This window comes from Canis lupus, chromosome 12, assembly GCF_003254725.2.
Source record: "Canis lupus dingo isolate Sandy chromosome 12, ASM325472v2, whole genome shotgun sequence".
In the NCBI taxonomy this organism is placed as follows: domain Eukaryota; kingdom Metazoa; phylum Chordata; class Mammalia; order Carnivora; family Canidae; genus Canis; species Canis lupus.
Genome location: NC_064254.1, coordinates 17,714,546 through 17,729,267, shown reverse-complemented (window position 1 = coordinate 17,729,267; position 14,722 = coordinate 17,714,546). Strand labels below are relative to the sequence as shown.

The 14,722-nt window shown below is 35.8% G+C and overlaps 1 protein-coding gene and 1 pseudogene across 3 annotated transcripts in view; both read left to right on the top strand.

Moving 5' to 3' along the window:
* The window catches only part of LOC112641719 (cysteine-rich secretory protein 2-like), a 67,378-nt gene extending 52,861 nt beyond the window's left edge, over nucleotides 1–14,517 (top strand). For all 3 annotated transcript variants that reach the window (XM_025418999.3, XM_025419000.3, XM_025419001.3), the window contains exons 5-9: nucleotides 1,913–2,000; nucleotides 7,009–7,154; nucleotides 7,571–7,668; nucleotides 9,652–9,740; nucleotides 13,848–14,517. In XM_025418999.3, coding sequence (XP_025274784.1) covers nucleotides 1,913–2,000; nucleotides 7,009–7,154; nucleotides 7,571–7,668; nucleotides 9,652–9,740; nucleotides 13,848–13,975 — 549 coding nt within the window. In that variant the 3' untranslated portion in view covers nucleotides 13,976–14,517. The remainder of the gene's footprint in view (nucleotides 1–1,912; nucleotides 2,001–7,008; nucleotides 7,155–7,570; nucleotides 7,669–9,651; nucleotides 9,741–13,847) is intronic.
* On the top strand, nucleotides 217–1,864 carry LOC112641830 (transcription factor IIIA-like; annotated as a pseudogene).
* Nucleotides 14,518–14,722: the final 205 nt, after the last annotated feature.

The window sequence follows — 14,722 nt, the reverse complement described above, 5'->3', positions numbered from 1 at the left end:
GTGAATCAGCAGGGATTAGAGCAGGGAGCTGGTAACTGGCATCTCTGAAGAACTTGTGCTTACAAGTTTTGTTTCTGTTTTACTATTTCATTTGAGCTGTGTAATGTGGGCAGAGCAGAAACTAATTTTCCTTATAATGGTTAAATAATTTGTCAAGGTTACAGGGCTATTAAGTTGGGAAGGCAAAATTAGAAGCCAAATCTTCGGACATCAAATATGAAGTCATTGCAATTTTGTTCACAATCTACCCTCGTCTAAAATAAAGGAGGCCCCGCTCTGGGCTTGGAGTTTGTAAAAGATCGCCTCGTGATTCCGAGGTGCGGCTACGTTTAGGAGGCACGGAGAAAGCACACGGCCAAATAGACCCCTAAAGAAGACAAACCAGTAACAGACCATTTGTTTGTGACCATGAAGGCTGTGGCAAGGCCTCTGTCAGGGACTGCCATCTGAGCCGCCACATTCTGATTCACACTGGGGAAAAGCCATTTGTTCCTACAGCTAGTGGCTGCGATCAGAAATTCAACACAAAATCAAACTTGGACAAACATTTTGGAACGCAAATACGAAAATCAACGAAAACAATATGTATGCACTTTTGAAGGTTGTAAGGAGGCCTTCGAGAAACACCAGCAGCTGAGAATCCATCAGTGCCAGCACACCAGCCAGCCGCTGTTCAGGTGTGCCCATGAAGGCGTGGGACACGCCTCACCTCACCCAGCAGGCCGAAGCGACTCGGGAAGGTCCACCAGGGCTATATGTGTCAAAAAGACAAATGCCCCTTTGTGGCCAAAACATGGACAGAGCTCCTAAAACATGTGAGAGAAACCCATAAAGGACATAAAATGTAAAGTATGCCAGAAGACACTTAAGTGCAAGGATTACCTTAAGCAGCACATGAAAACCCATGCCCCAGAAAGGGACGTGTCCCTTCTCTTGTGTCCAAGAGAAGGCTGAGGCAGAACCTCCACAACTGTGTTCAATCTCCAGAGCCACATCCTCTCTTTCCACGAGGAGAGGCGCCCATTCACCTGTGAACAGGAAGGCTGTGGCAAAACGTTTGCAATGAAACAAAGTCTCACTAGGCAGGCTGTTGTGCATGACCCTGACAAGAAGAAAATGAAGCTCAAAGTAAAACGATCTCGTGAAAAACAGAGTTTGGCCTCTCGTCTCAGTAGCTATATCCCTCCTAAAAAGAAGCAAGAACAAGGCTTACCTGTGCCTAAGAACGGAGAGACCTTAACTGTACCGAAGACAAGGTGCTCTCAACAGTTGCAATCCTTACCCTCAACTAAACCTCACATTGCTTTTTTTAAATGACACACACTAGCGAGCTATTTCCTCTCAGAACCACATTTTTCTTTACTAAACTCACTGATGCACATCTGAAAAATAAAATAAAATAATAAAATAAATAAAATAAAAAAGGAGGTCCCTCTCCCTCAAATCAGAGCCATGTAGGGTAAGTAATAGTCCACTTTCCAAGACACGATCCATAAAAGCTAGATATTTCCCATTTGAATGAAATGGTTTGCAAGTGGAATTGGGAATGATCTAGGTCAGTTTATTACTATTGAAGTATAATTTAAAGAGTTCACATATTGATAAATATTTAGTCTAGCACTATTTACTAAAAATCCTAGGTGTGGCTCCTGTGTTATTATAAATTGTCAGATATTGTATTCGATATTTCTCTCAATAGACACATCATTTATGAACTTCTCATGTGGAAAGTGGCACTGGAGCAGATAAACACACACAACTAACAAAAAGATCTTATCATACTAATGATAATTAATATATCCAGGGAAGTTTTAAAGTGGTGTAAATTAAAGATTATAAAGATTAAGATTATAAAACATAAGTTTCACTGGAGTTGAATCTTCAAGTGTATTTTTTTTCTTGTGACATTTAGGAATGGAACAAAGAAGCAGCAGCAAATGCCCAAAAGTGGGCAAACAAGTGCACCTTAGAACATAGCCCAGCAAAGGACCGAGAAACCCGTATGTAAATGAGTAAATATTTGTTAATAAATGAACAAGTAAAATAATATTGGAAAGATCAAATAGAATTGTGGAACATTGTGGTATGTTGTAAGAAGACTTAGTGAATAAATGTTGCTTATATTGCTCTCTTAAAAAATCAAACTATCTGTAGAAGGAGAGAGAATTATAAGTATCATTTTGTCCTTGATTGTTTACATTATACAAATAATTTCTAAAGCAATACTTCATTCGTTCCTCTCAACCAGCTCATGAGTCAACAGGTCATTTATCATCATTTCTCCAGCTTCAAAGATTAAGGACATAGGAGAAATATCCTAGGAGCACATCCCAAAGTTGCATCATATACTGTAAAGTTAACCAAGCTTATTGATTTCTATTTTTTATTCTTTTATTTAAATTCAATTTGATTAACATATACTGTATTATTAGTTTCAGAGGCAGTATTCGGTGATTCATCAGTTGCATACTACACTAAGTGCTCACTACATCAAGTGCCCTCCTTAATGTCCATCACCGAGTTACCCCATCCCCCACTACCTTCTTTCCAGCAACCGTCAGTTTGTTTCCTATAGTTAAGAGTCTCTTATGCAATCTCTTGCCTCCCTCTCTGTTTTCCTCTTATTTTTCTTGTCCTTCTCCTATGTTTATCTGTTTTGTTTCTTAAATTCCACATATGATTGCAATGACAAAGATGGGACTAGAGGATATTATGCTAAGTGAAATGTCAGTTAGAGATAGATAGGTTTATTGATTTCTAATCCACTGTCCTTTTTGCAGTACTGTGTAGCTGTTTGATGTTTGGATATCTCCTTATTTTGTATTCACATATATACTGAATCATGTGAATTGTTCCTGAATTTTGCTCTAAAAATACTTAAACTTTTAAAATCATGATGCGTATTTTGTGTATGTTCATTCAGTTTTTACTTTTTGATAATAGTCAAGTAGTTTGTATAGTCTGTGTACCTATAATGCATAGAATAATATATTACATGCAAAAAGCTGCAAAATTCTCAAGAATTATAAAAGCCTATGAGAGAAAACTTCTATGCATAAACTTTACAGAAGATATTTATTTACTTTATCAGACATGATAGGCATACTCACTTTGACAGTAGTGAATTATTACCTGTAATTTCAGTAGAACTAACTATTGTTATTTATATTGTTGATGTTAACATTATAATGAAATTATGAAGAGCCATAACAGCATTCAGGAGGAGAAGATTAAAACAAATAGTCTTGAGATCAAATTATGTTAGATTCTTAGTTTCCTTCTTTCCATATTAAAGAAAATATCCAAGAATATTTTATACTCCCTTTAAGCAATATGTAGACGTTATATTTCAAACTACCAAAATGTAAATATTGAAAGCTTAAAAGATAGCAAATATTTCTGGGCTGCAAGGCATTCTGTTCTTCTTATTTTTTTTAATTAATTTTATTGTAGCAACAATGCTTTTTAAAAATTCTGTTGTAATAAGAATACTTAACACGAGACCTACACTCTTGACCAATTTTTAAATGTATTGTAAATATACAATATTGTTGACTATGGTGCAGTGTTGTACAGCAGATGTCTAGAATTGATTCACCTCGCTTACCAGAAATTTATTGATTAGTAGGTCCTCATTTCTCCTTCCCCTCATCCCCAGCCATTACATTGCACTCTTTGATTCTGTGAATTTGGCTATTTTAAGTATTTCATGTAAATGGACTCATGCAGTAATCTCTCTGTGACTGGCATATTTCCCTTAGCATCGTGTCCTCAAGGCTTATGTATGTTATCACACATTGCAAAACTTTTCTTTTTTTTATAATATGAATTATATTACTATATATATAGATATATAGATATATATCTCATCTTGTCATCCATTCATCTGTCCATGGGCATTTAAGTTGTTTCCAAATGTTGCCTATTGGGACTAGAGCTGCAATGAACATGAGGGTGCTAATATCTCTTCCAGATCCTTGAAGATCCTTTCAATTCTTTTGGATAAATGCTTAGAAGTGGTATTGCTGGATCATTTTGTAGTTCTACTTTCCTTTTTAAGGAACCTCTATACTGTCTTCCACAACAGCCATACTATTTTTTTCATTCTCATCAACAGTGTACATAATTCCAATTTCTCTACATCCTCACCATCACTTGTTGTCTTTTGTTTTTTTGGTAATAGACATTGCAACAGGTATAAGGTGATATCTCATCATGATTTCGATGTACTATTTTTCTGATTTGATTAGAAATGTAATGATGTACATTGCTCTGATGATTAGTTTTAACATACCTGTTGGTCATCTGTATATCTTCTTTGGAAAAACACCTGTTCAAATCTTCTGCCAAATTTTTGAGCAGAAGACTTGAAGCATTTATCTAAAGAAGATATACAGGTGGCCAGCAGTGACATGAAAAGATGCTCAACATCACTCATCACTCAGGTAAATACTAATCAAAACTACAATGAGATATCACCACACACCTGTCAGGATGACTAAAATAAAAAATAAAAGAAACAACTGTTGGAGAGGCTGTGGAGAAAAACAACCCTCATGCACTGTTCATGGGAATGCAAACTGTTGCCACCACTGTGGAAGAGAGTATGGAGGTTCCTTCAAAACTTAAAAATAGAACTATCTTGCAATCCAGTAATTATGCTACTGGGTATTTACCCAAAAATCACAAAAACACTAATTCAAAGGGATACATATGCCTCTATGTTTATAGCAGCATTAATTATAATAGCCAAGTTATGGAAGCAACTCAAGTGTCCATTGATAGATAATGGATAAATATATGCATACCCACATGAACACATACATAATGCAATATTATTCAGCCGTAAAAAAGGAAATTTTGACATTCTCAGAGAGGCATATCAGAAATCAGTCTTCAGGGAAGCTCCTGGAAATTTTGTGGCACTTGATACCCAGACCAAATTTTTCCTGCCCCAGGGAGAAATAGGCAGCAGTGGCGTTAGTCCGATTGCTCTGTGCTGAGCTGGGGAGAGGAGCATTGGCATCTACCAATCCAAACCACCATCTCTGCTTTCACCCAAGGAGCCTGTGCAAAGCCCATCAGAGCTCCAAGATTGGCAAGACAGATGTCAGGTCTTTAGGCAGCCTTGGAGAAATTGGAGCATTGGGCACATCAATCAACTCTCTGCTTCCCCAGGAGGAAGCTGAGAACTAAGATTTTTCAATTACTTGCTCTGTGTTGAGCCAAGGGGAAGAAATATGGTACTTACCGCCAATGCCACCATCTCCATTCTGGTCCAGGGGGCTAGCCTCTGCCTGACTGTCAGAGTTGCAAGAAGCCAGAGAACTGGCAAGCTTCCTTACAGAAGGTTGGAACACTGGACACATGAACCAATTCTTTGCTTCCCCTGGGAGAAGCTGGGAGCTAGGGGACACCTTCCTGATCAGATGACAGGCACTGGGCTGAACGTAGGCATTCTAGCAAGAGGGTGTCCCCGTTTCTCTGCAGGGACAGTGAGTCTGGGTTCATATTCTCCCAGGGTACTTTTGGATTTCCCTCAAGGGCAAATTGTTCAGGAATTGTTGCTGGATCAGGGTGTTTGTTAGAGGAAGGAGAGTCCAGGGCTTCCTACTTCACCATCTTGCTGATGTCACTATCTGCAAGGCTCTTCTTTGCCTAATAAGATTTGGCCTTAGGACATTCTGATTTAGTGATTAAGAGAGGACCCAAAAGCTTTGAAATCTGCCATCTATCCTGATGTCAGTTGCCTCTTAATTGGAGCCCTTAGAGACTGCTTGTAGAACTTTTTTCCAAGTGCACACAAAATCATAATCATAAACACTTAGAAAGGATACGATATGTGCAAAATCTCTGGTGAAGGCAGTCAATAGGAAGAGAAAAAGAAGAAAAAGTTGGTCAGTGTCTTTTGCAAATTTACAGTACAAAGCTGAGAGCACAGGAGACATTACATATGTGAAGAATTTAGCATAAAAAAGAATGGAGGGTAATATGCTGAGTGAATTAAGTCAATTGGAGAAGGACAATCATCATATGGTTTCACTCACATGTGGAATATAAGAAATAGTGAAAGGGATTATAAGGGAAAGGAAGGAAAATGAGTGGGAAAAATTAGAGAGGGTGACAAAACATGAGAGATTCCTAACTCTGGGAAACGAATGAAGGGTAGTGTCAAGGGAGGCAGGCAGGGACATGGGGTAACAGGGGGATGGGCACTGAGGAGGGCACTTGATGGGATGAGCACTGGATGTTATACTACATGTTGGCAAATTGAACTTCAGTTAAAAAATTAAAAAAATTAAAAATAAAAAAGAATGTATCTCTGATACTCCAGAGGATTTTTAAAGCATAAGGTCCTCTTAACTTATTCCAAGTTTTGCATGTTGATGACAGCCTCAGCATGCTATATAGATCTGTCTTTTTTTTTTTTAAGATTTTATTTATTTATTCATGAGAGACATAGAGAGAGAGGCAGAGACACAGGCAGAGGGAGAAGCAGGCTCCATGCAGGGAGCCCGATATGGGATTCGGTCCTGGGACACCAGGATCATGCCCTGGGCCAAAGGCAGGCACTAAACCACTGAGCCACCCAGGGATCCCAAGATCTGTCATTTTCTTTTTTGAAAAGATTAATTTATTTATTTTAGAGAGAGAATGTGTGTGAGTAGGGGAAGGGGCAGACGGGGAGGGAGAGAGAGAGAATCCTCAAGCCGACTCTGGACTGAGTGGGCAGCCTGATGCAGGGCTCAATCAGCACCCTGAGATTATGAACTGAGCTGAAATCAAGAGTCAGCCTCTTAACCCACTAAGCCATCCAGGTGTACCAAGACAGGTATGTCTTCTATTCAGCTTTAGGGCTGAGAAATACAGAAGCCCTTTTATTATGTATTAACAGTTATGAGTATAGGCACTGTGTTTGAAGGGCAACATCTTTGTGTTCATATAGTTTATTTCTTTTGCCATTCCACGCATTATTTCTTTCCTCAAGGATGATCTGATTCTCTTTAGATACAAAATGTGGTGAGAATCTCTTTATGTCAAGTTACCCTGCTTCCTGGTCAGATGCAATCCAAAACTGGTATGAGGAGCACCATGATTTTGTCTATGGTGTAGGACCTAAGAGTTCTGATGCAGTTATTGGACATTACACCCAGGTAAGAGAAACAAATGAAAATACTTCTATCACAAATGCTTTAATATGAAAGCATCTCTGAATTATGACAAAGTCCAATGTTCAATTTGGGTAAGAGCTTGAATAGATAAAATAGTCCTGGCTGGTACTTCATCTAGAGCTGTCAATTTTTTTTCCATAGCTGATGTAACACTTGGTAAGGAAGCATGTTCTGTACTTTTTCAGAATTAGAAATGGATAAAATAGTTAGTGGACATTAAAATTTAATATTTTAAAATTTGTGATTTGTTTCAATAATTGAGCTAATTATTTTTGAAGGGTACCTGGCTACAGACTATAATAGTAACATTTTTTTTTTGGTTTTACATTTGCCACTATTTTTTAAATATTTTCCCTCTTATTTAATATATTCTCATATATTCCTTTCTGGATTTGTAGGTTGTTTGGTACTCTTCTTATCATGTTGGGTGTGGAATTGCCTATTGTCCCAATCAAGAGAGTCTAAAATACTACTATGTTTGCCAATATTGTCCTGCGTAAGTATATACCTTAGAAGGTAGTGCAATATCCCTAAATGTAATTTAATATTTGAAAATTCTTGTATAGTAAACAAACTAGAATATAAAACATAATTCAGTGAAGGGAAGGAATAAATCCTTTTTTCATTTTTAAAAATCATTGCGTAGTTCATATGCAATGTCACATTAGTTTTAGGTGTTTAACATAGTGACAGGTCTCTACTTTATGCTATGCTCACCACAAGGGTAGCTATCACCAGTCGCCATCCAATGCTTTTAGACCATTGACTATAGTCCCTGTGCTGTACTTTTTTATCCCCTTGACTCATTTATTCCATAACTGGAAGCCTGTATCTCCCACTCCCTTTCAACTCTTTTGCCCATCTTCCCATCCCTGCCCCTCTAGAAAACATCAGTTTGTTCTGGTACTTATCTGTTTCTGCTTTTTATTTTATTTTTTAGAATCCTCATGTAAGTAAAATCATATGGTATCTGTATTTCTCTGTCCAACTTATTTCACTTAGCATAATACCCTCTAGGTCCATCCAGAAGGAATAAATCTTTGGAAATGCTTTTAAGTTGAGATACATTCAAATTATCGTGGAAGAGACTGCGTTCTCCATTCCAAGTACAAAATCTGAAGCTCTCTATCCTCAGTTACAAAATGACATCTTTTCTCTCAGTCACCTTTCCCTTGGGCTCATGGCTATCCATGAGCATGGGTATCCATGAGCATGGGTGCACATTTCCCTAGATTTGATAACATCAGTTCTCACTAACTTCACACTTTAGGATGTGACTGCTTGATGGATAAGCAAGGGATGGTAGTGGAGTGGCCAGTAGGGGATGGAAGATTGTGATTTCGGTTCTTCCTGTTAAGATATTCCTTGCCCTGCTTATCTAAAAAACCACCTACATTATTACCATAACAGATGATGGTAGACTGTAGGTAACCTGAGCATATGGATCTCCAGGGTGAGAGAGAAGTAGACCTCCAACGTCATTTTCCTGCAGGCACTTACTAGGGTTTAGTAGAAAGAATGGAAATTTCCTAGAATAGTGCATCCAAACTTACTGGTTGACTGTAAGAGAGGAGGATCTGGAGCCAGGCATCTGAAGTGAAAGTTGGAGTGAATGAGGAAAAGCAGTGGTGAGGGAGTTTCCAGAATATGTTTGTATGTATTCCACTCCAGGGGCTCACACATGGTTTGTTATATCCCATGCAGGGAATGAGATTCAGATACATTGCTTTGCGTTGTTGGTCCACCTCGTACAATTGAGACTGTCTTGAATAATAAATATCCATCAATGAGATGTAGGCTACTTACTAGAAGACTAATACACCTTAGCGATTAGTGTTAATAAAACCATTTTTTCTTACCTTCTCCTTTTTTGTAAACATTAAAAACCACACACTAAACCTCTAGAGATTCAAAAACCTTCCTAAGCTATCCTATCTCCCCAAAACACACACCAAAAACTATATTAAAATCAACCCCCCCATCTGAAGCCAAAATTATCCAGGGACTTTACCTTCCTTAGTTCATATTACAGAAATTGTTATATTTCTTAAATATAAAATTATATGTAACTTTAAGCATTTCCATACTGCAACCTTTTCTAAGGAACTTGTGCTGTCTTTCTAAGGGATATGTTTTATCACTAGCCAGCACCTTGGGGTACACTGCTTCAGCAATTTGACCAAGTCTTCTGGGGGAGAAAGAATGTTTTCATATTGAATGAAATACACTATGAAAATTTTAGACCCCATTCATTCCATTCAATTGGTCAGGTTGTGAAATTATGGTCAAAGAAGTTAGTGAATGTGAACTATTTTCTTTACATTGTTATCTGGTACATTTTGGGAACTTTAGTTTTTCAGCTATTTGACTTGATGGAAAACATTGATATTCAGTTATATGTGGTGATAGATGCTATCCTGGGAGCATAAGCTAAACTTAAAAATGAAAAAGGTTTGACATTCTGTATTTCAAATTTCAGTGGTAATCTTGTTAACAAGATGCATACTCCTTACCTAAAAGGAAAATCTTGTGCCAGCTGCAAATATCACTGTGACAAAGGACTCTGCAGTAAGTTTGAAGTCATTAATTTGTGTATATATGATAAAATGACCTGACTTCTTTTGTCCCTTCTGGGAACCTTTTATTTTTTTAATTCTTTATTTAAGTTCAATTTAATTAACATATACTTTATTATTAGTTTCAGGGGTAGAATTTAGTGATTCATCACTTACATATAATAACTAGTGCTCTTTATATCAAGTGCCCTCTTTAATGCCCATCACCCAATTATCCCTTCCCCCATCCACCTCCCCTCCAGCAACCCTCAGTTTGTTTCCTAGAATTCAGCATCTCTTATGGTTTGCCTTCCTCTCTGTTTTCATCTTATTTTATTTTTCCTTCCTTTCCTCTATGTTCATCTTTATCTATCCATTTGTTGATGGACATCTGGGATCTTTCCATTGTTTGGCTATTGTGGGCATTGCTGCTATAAACAGTGTGGTGCATGTGCCCCATCAATCAAATCACTATGTTTGTGTCCTTTGGATAAATACCTAGTAGTGCAATTGCTGGGTCATAAAGTAGCTCTATTTTTAACTTTTTGAGGAACCTCCATACTATTGCATCTTACCAACAATGTAGGAGGGTTCCTCTTTCTCTACATACTCAATATCCAATATCTGTTGTTTCTTGAGTTGTTAATTTTAGCCATTCTGACCTGTACTAGGTGGCATATCATTGCAGTTTTTATTGTATTTCCCTGATACTGAGTGATTAGGGCACTTCTTTTCATGTGTCTTTTGGCTATTTGTATGTCTTCTTCAAGAGAAATGTCAGTTCACATTTTCTGCTCATTTCTTAACTAAATATTTTGTTTTTTGTTTTTTTTTTTTTGGTGTTGAGTTTGATAAGTTCTTTATAGATTTTAGATACTAGCCTTTTATATGATAAGACATTTGCAAATATCTTTTCCCATTCTGTGGGTTGCCTTTTAGTTTTGTTGACTGTTTCCTTTGCTATGCAAAAGCTTTTTATCTTGATGAAGTTCCAATAGTTCCTTTTTGCTTTTATTTCTCTTGATTTTGGAGATGTATTTAGCAAGTAGTTGTGGCAGCCTAGATCAAAGAAATTGCTGCCTATGTTCTTTTCTAGGACATTGATGGATTCCTGTCTCACATTTAGTTCTTTCATCCATTTTGAGTTTATGTTTGTGTCTGGTATAAGAAAGTGGTCCAGCTTCATTTTTCCACATGTTGGCTCCCCAATTTTCCCAACACTATTTGTTGAAGAGACTGCCTTTTTTTCTTTGGATATTCTTTCCAGCTTTGTTGGAGATTAGTTGAGCATAGATTTGAGGGTCCATTTCTGGGTTCTCTATTCTGTTCCATTGATCAATATGTCTGTTTTGTGTCTGTACCCATAATGTCTTGATGATCACAGATTTGTAATAGAGCTTGAAGTCTGGGATTCTGATGCTTCCAGCTTTGTTTTTATTTTTCAACATTCCTTTAGCTATCGGGATCTTTTCTGGTTTCATACAAATTTTAGGATTATTGGTTCCAGCTCTGTGAACAATATTGATGGTAATTTGATAGGGATTTTATTGAAAGTATAGATTGCTTTGGGTAGTGTAGACATTTTAACAATATTTATTCTTCCAATCCATGAACATGGAATGTTTTTCCATTTCCTTGTGTCTTCTTCAATTTCCTTCATAAATGTTCTATAGTTTTCAAAGTATAGATCTTTAATCTCTTTAAGTTTATTCTTAGGTATTTTATGGCTTTTGGCCCAATTGTAAATTGGGATCAATTCTTTGATTTCTCTTTCTTCTACCTCATTGTTAGTATATAGAAATTCATCTGGCTTCCATGCATTTTTATATCCTGCCACTTTGCTGAAATCCTATATCCATTCTAACAATTTTTTGGTGGAGTCTTTTTGGTTTTCTACATAGAGTATCGTCCGATGAACAGAGGATGCAAAAATTCTCACCAAGATACTAGCTAGTAGATAGTATATTACATAGTACATTAAAAGGATTATACATCACAACTGTGTGGGCTGTAAGGGTGGTTCAATATCTGCAAATCAATCAATGTGGTACACCATATTAATAAAAGAAAGGACAAAAACTATATGATCTTCTCAATAGATGCAGAAAAAGCATTTGACAAAATACCTTTTTTTTCTTGATTAAAAACTCTTCTGCAGTGTAAGAATAGAAGAAACATACCTCAGTATCATAAGAGCCATAGGCCCCTCTTTTTTTTAAGAATTAGGAAATCTTCTGATTGTTAACTAACTTAAGTAATGCCTTCATACAAAAGACAAGAGTAAAAGTATTCAAGAGAGGGTTTTTAATCAAAACTTTTATGCATTATCGATATATTATTTGCAATGAAAATCCTGTTACCACATGTAACCTAAATAAACATCTACCATCAATGTATATTGGTGATTATGTTGGACTTGTTATATATTGGCATATCTAAAACTGTTTCTGTGGAAATAATTTATTGTAATTAAATATTTTTTCTACCAAAGTTAATGCAATTATATCAAAGTGACATTTTATAAAGAGAAAATATGTACAAAATATAAAGGTGTTAGACCACAGACACACTTCAGTTCAGACACCAAACATTCTTTATACACCAATGAGTTCATCGTTCTAAATTCTTCATTTTCCCCATAGTATAGTTAGAATAATCAAGTTTAATTTAATAACCACTAGCACTTGTGTTTGCTAGTAATTTTTACATACTTTTAAAATGTCAATCAAATATGTATGTAGCATTATTAGCTCACAGAAGTTTCAAAATTATTTTAGCAAAAGGATTAAATTCAGTGTCATATAATATCTCATGTTTAATCTTGTTATGGATATAAATACAAAGAGTTAGTATTTTTGTTTAGTTGAGATATGTTATTAAAATTATGAACAACACAGTTGACTGAGATTTTTACATTTCAAATGCATTCACTAGATTGAACTGTAGCATTCTTTCTGAGGTATTGTATAGCTCTAATTCAGTGTATTGATGATATCAAAGCTATACATTAATTAAAGAAGAAAATATTTACTCCTCTGCTGAATACTATTTGTTAAGGGGTTTGGAATTTACCCTGTTAGTAATAATCAATCAATTGAAAGATTTTTAAGTAGAAGAATGATGAGATTAGAATTGTGTTTTATAAAGATCTGGCAGTAGTATGGAGCAACAAGTAGATGGAAGCTGGCTCAGAGACTGTTGAAAACATGGGTTCAAAAAATAAATGGAAATGGAGTTTTTACTACATTAGGACAAAATAAATGAAAAGAAATAGTAATGAGTGATAGGGATAGGAACGTAGTAGAAAAAACAGTGTTTTTTACTTGCACTTGTTGAGTGCTAATAAAAAGTAGAGAGCAGTGAGTTCATGTTGATTCCCAGTTCCTGGTTTGAATTATTTAGTTAGGACTTTCATTTGTCTGATATTAGGGGAATTGAGTTGGGAGTTGGGGAGAAACTCCAAAGAAATGCCAAGCCTGTAGGTAGAATAATGAATTTAGTTTGAGAGTTATTGTGTTTGTGTCCACTGAGGGACTTCAAAGTAGAAATGTCTGATAATAATTGTGAAATTCTCTCCTGTTTTTACATCCACATATTCTCATAATGATTTCTTACTCTTGAAAGAAAGATTAGTGACACTAAAGTCTAGATAGAGCAACAGTGTCTAATATAACTTTTTGCAATGATGGGAATGTTCAAGATTTGCTCTGTCCTGATAAAATAGCCCCCATATTGGTTATTGAGCACTTGGAATGTACCACCAATGAGCTGAAAATTTATTTTTTAATGTTATGTAATTTTAATTAATTTAAGTTTAAATTTAAACAACCATATGGTTAAAGGCTATAATTTTGGACAGTGTAATTGTAGAGAGATTCATTGAAATGTATTTCCTTTTCTGAGGGAGGAAAATAGGTCAATTCATTTTAGAAACATCCCAAAAAGCTCAAATTTTAGAAGAAGTAATGGATTAATGTGTCCCTTTGCATCAACCATAATGTAATGATACCAACATGTTTGCTCAATAGTTTTCTCCCCACTTACATTGAATTTATTGTTTGTGTTGCTGCTATGGAGGAAAACGATAATGAACTGACTAATTTTTTTGTTTTTATTACAGCCAATAGTTGTGAGTATGAAGATAATTATTCTAACTGTAAGGATTTGAAGACTACTCTTACCTGTAACCATTATTTTGTCAGTGATAATTGCAAGGCTGCCTGCAAATGTGAAAACAAAATTTATTAAATGCCCAATACAGACAAGGAGGGCTAAGTGTAGGAGGACCACGTCATTTCTATGCATTATCACAGATGTTGTAAGCATGTTAGCTACAAATTTGATTCCAAAGAATGAGTATTTTTCTCTTGGGTCTACTTTTTATTTTACAGAAATCTCTTTCATACAAAGCATTTAAAAATAGCATAATCTGGAATTATCTGTTTCTCATATAAAAGTCATGTGCAATAAGGAAATTCTGAGAAAGCATTACAGACTAGAAGGGACTAAGAAAACATGAGAACTAAATGAAATGTGGTCTCCTGGATCAGATCCTCAAACACAAAAAGCTCATTAGTAGAAAAAATAGTGAAGTCTGAATAGAGCCTGAATTGTTTTTGATAGTAAAATCCATTTCTTAGTCTTGACAAATGTACTAAGGTAATGCAAGATGATGACAATAGGGGAAATTAAAGCTGGGTGAAGGTATATGGGAATTCTCTGTACTATATTAGCAAAATTTCCATAAATCTAAAAATATTCCAAAATAAAAGATGCATTAAAAACAACAACACCTTTTTTTTTTTTTGAATCTATAATGCTTGGAAAATTTTTCTCTTGATTATCTTATCTTTTTTAGATACCACTTCCCCACCCAGTGTCGTCAATTCCTCTATTCCATTGCTAAATGTTTGATTTTATTTTTCATGGAGCTTTCAGATAATACCAATGATTGAACTGTCACACTAGACTCACATCCTTATCCAAGTGTTAAAA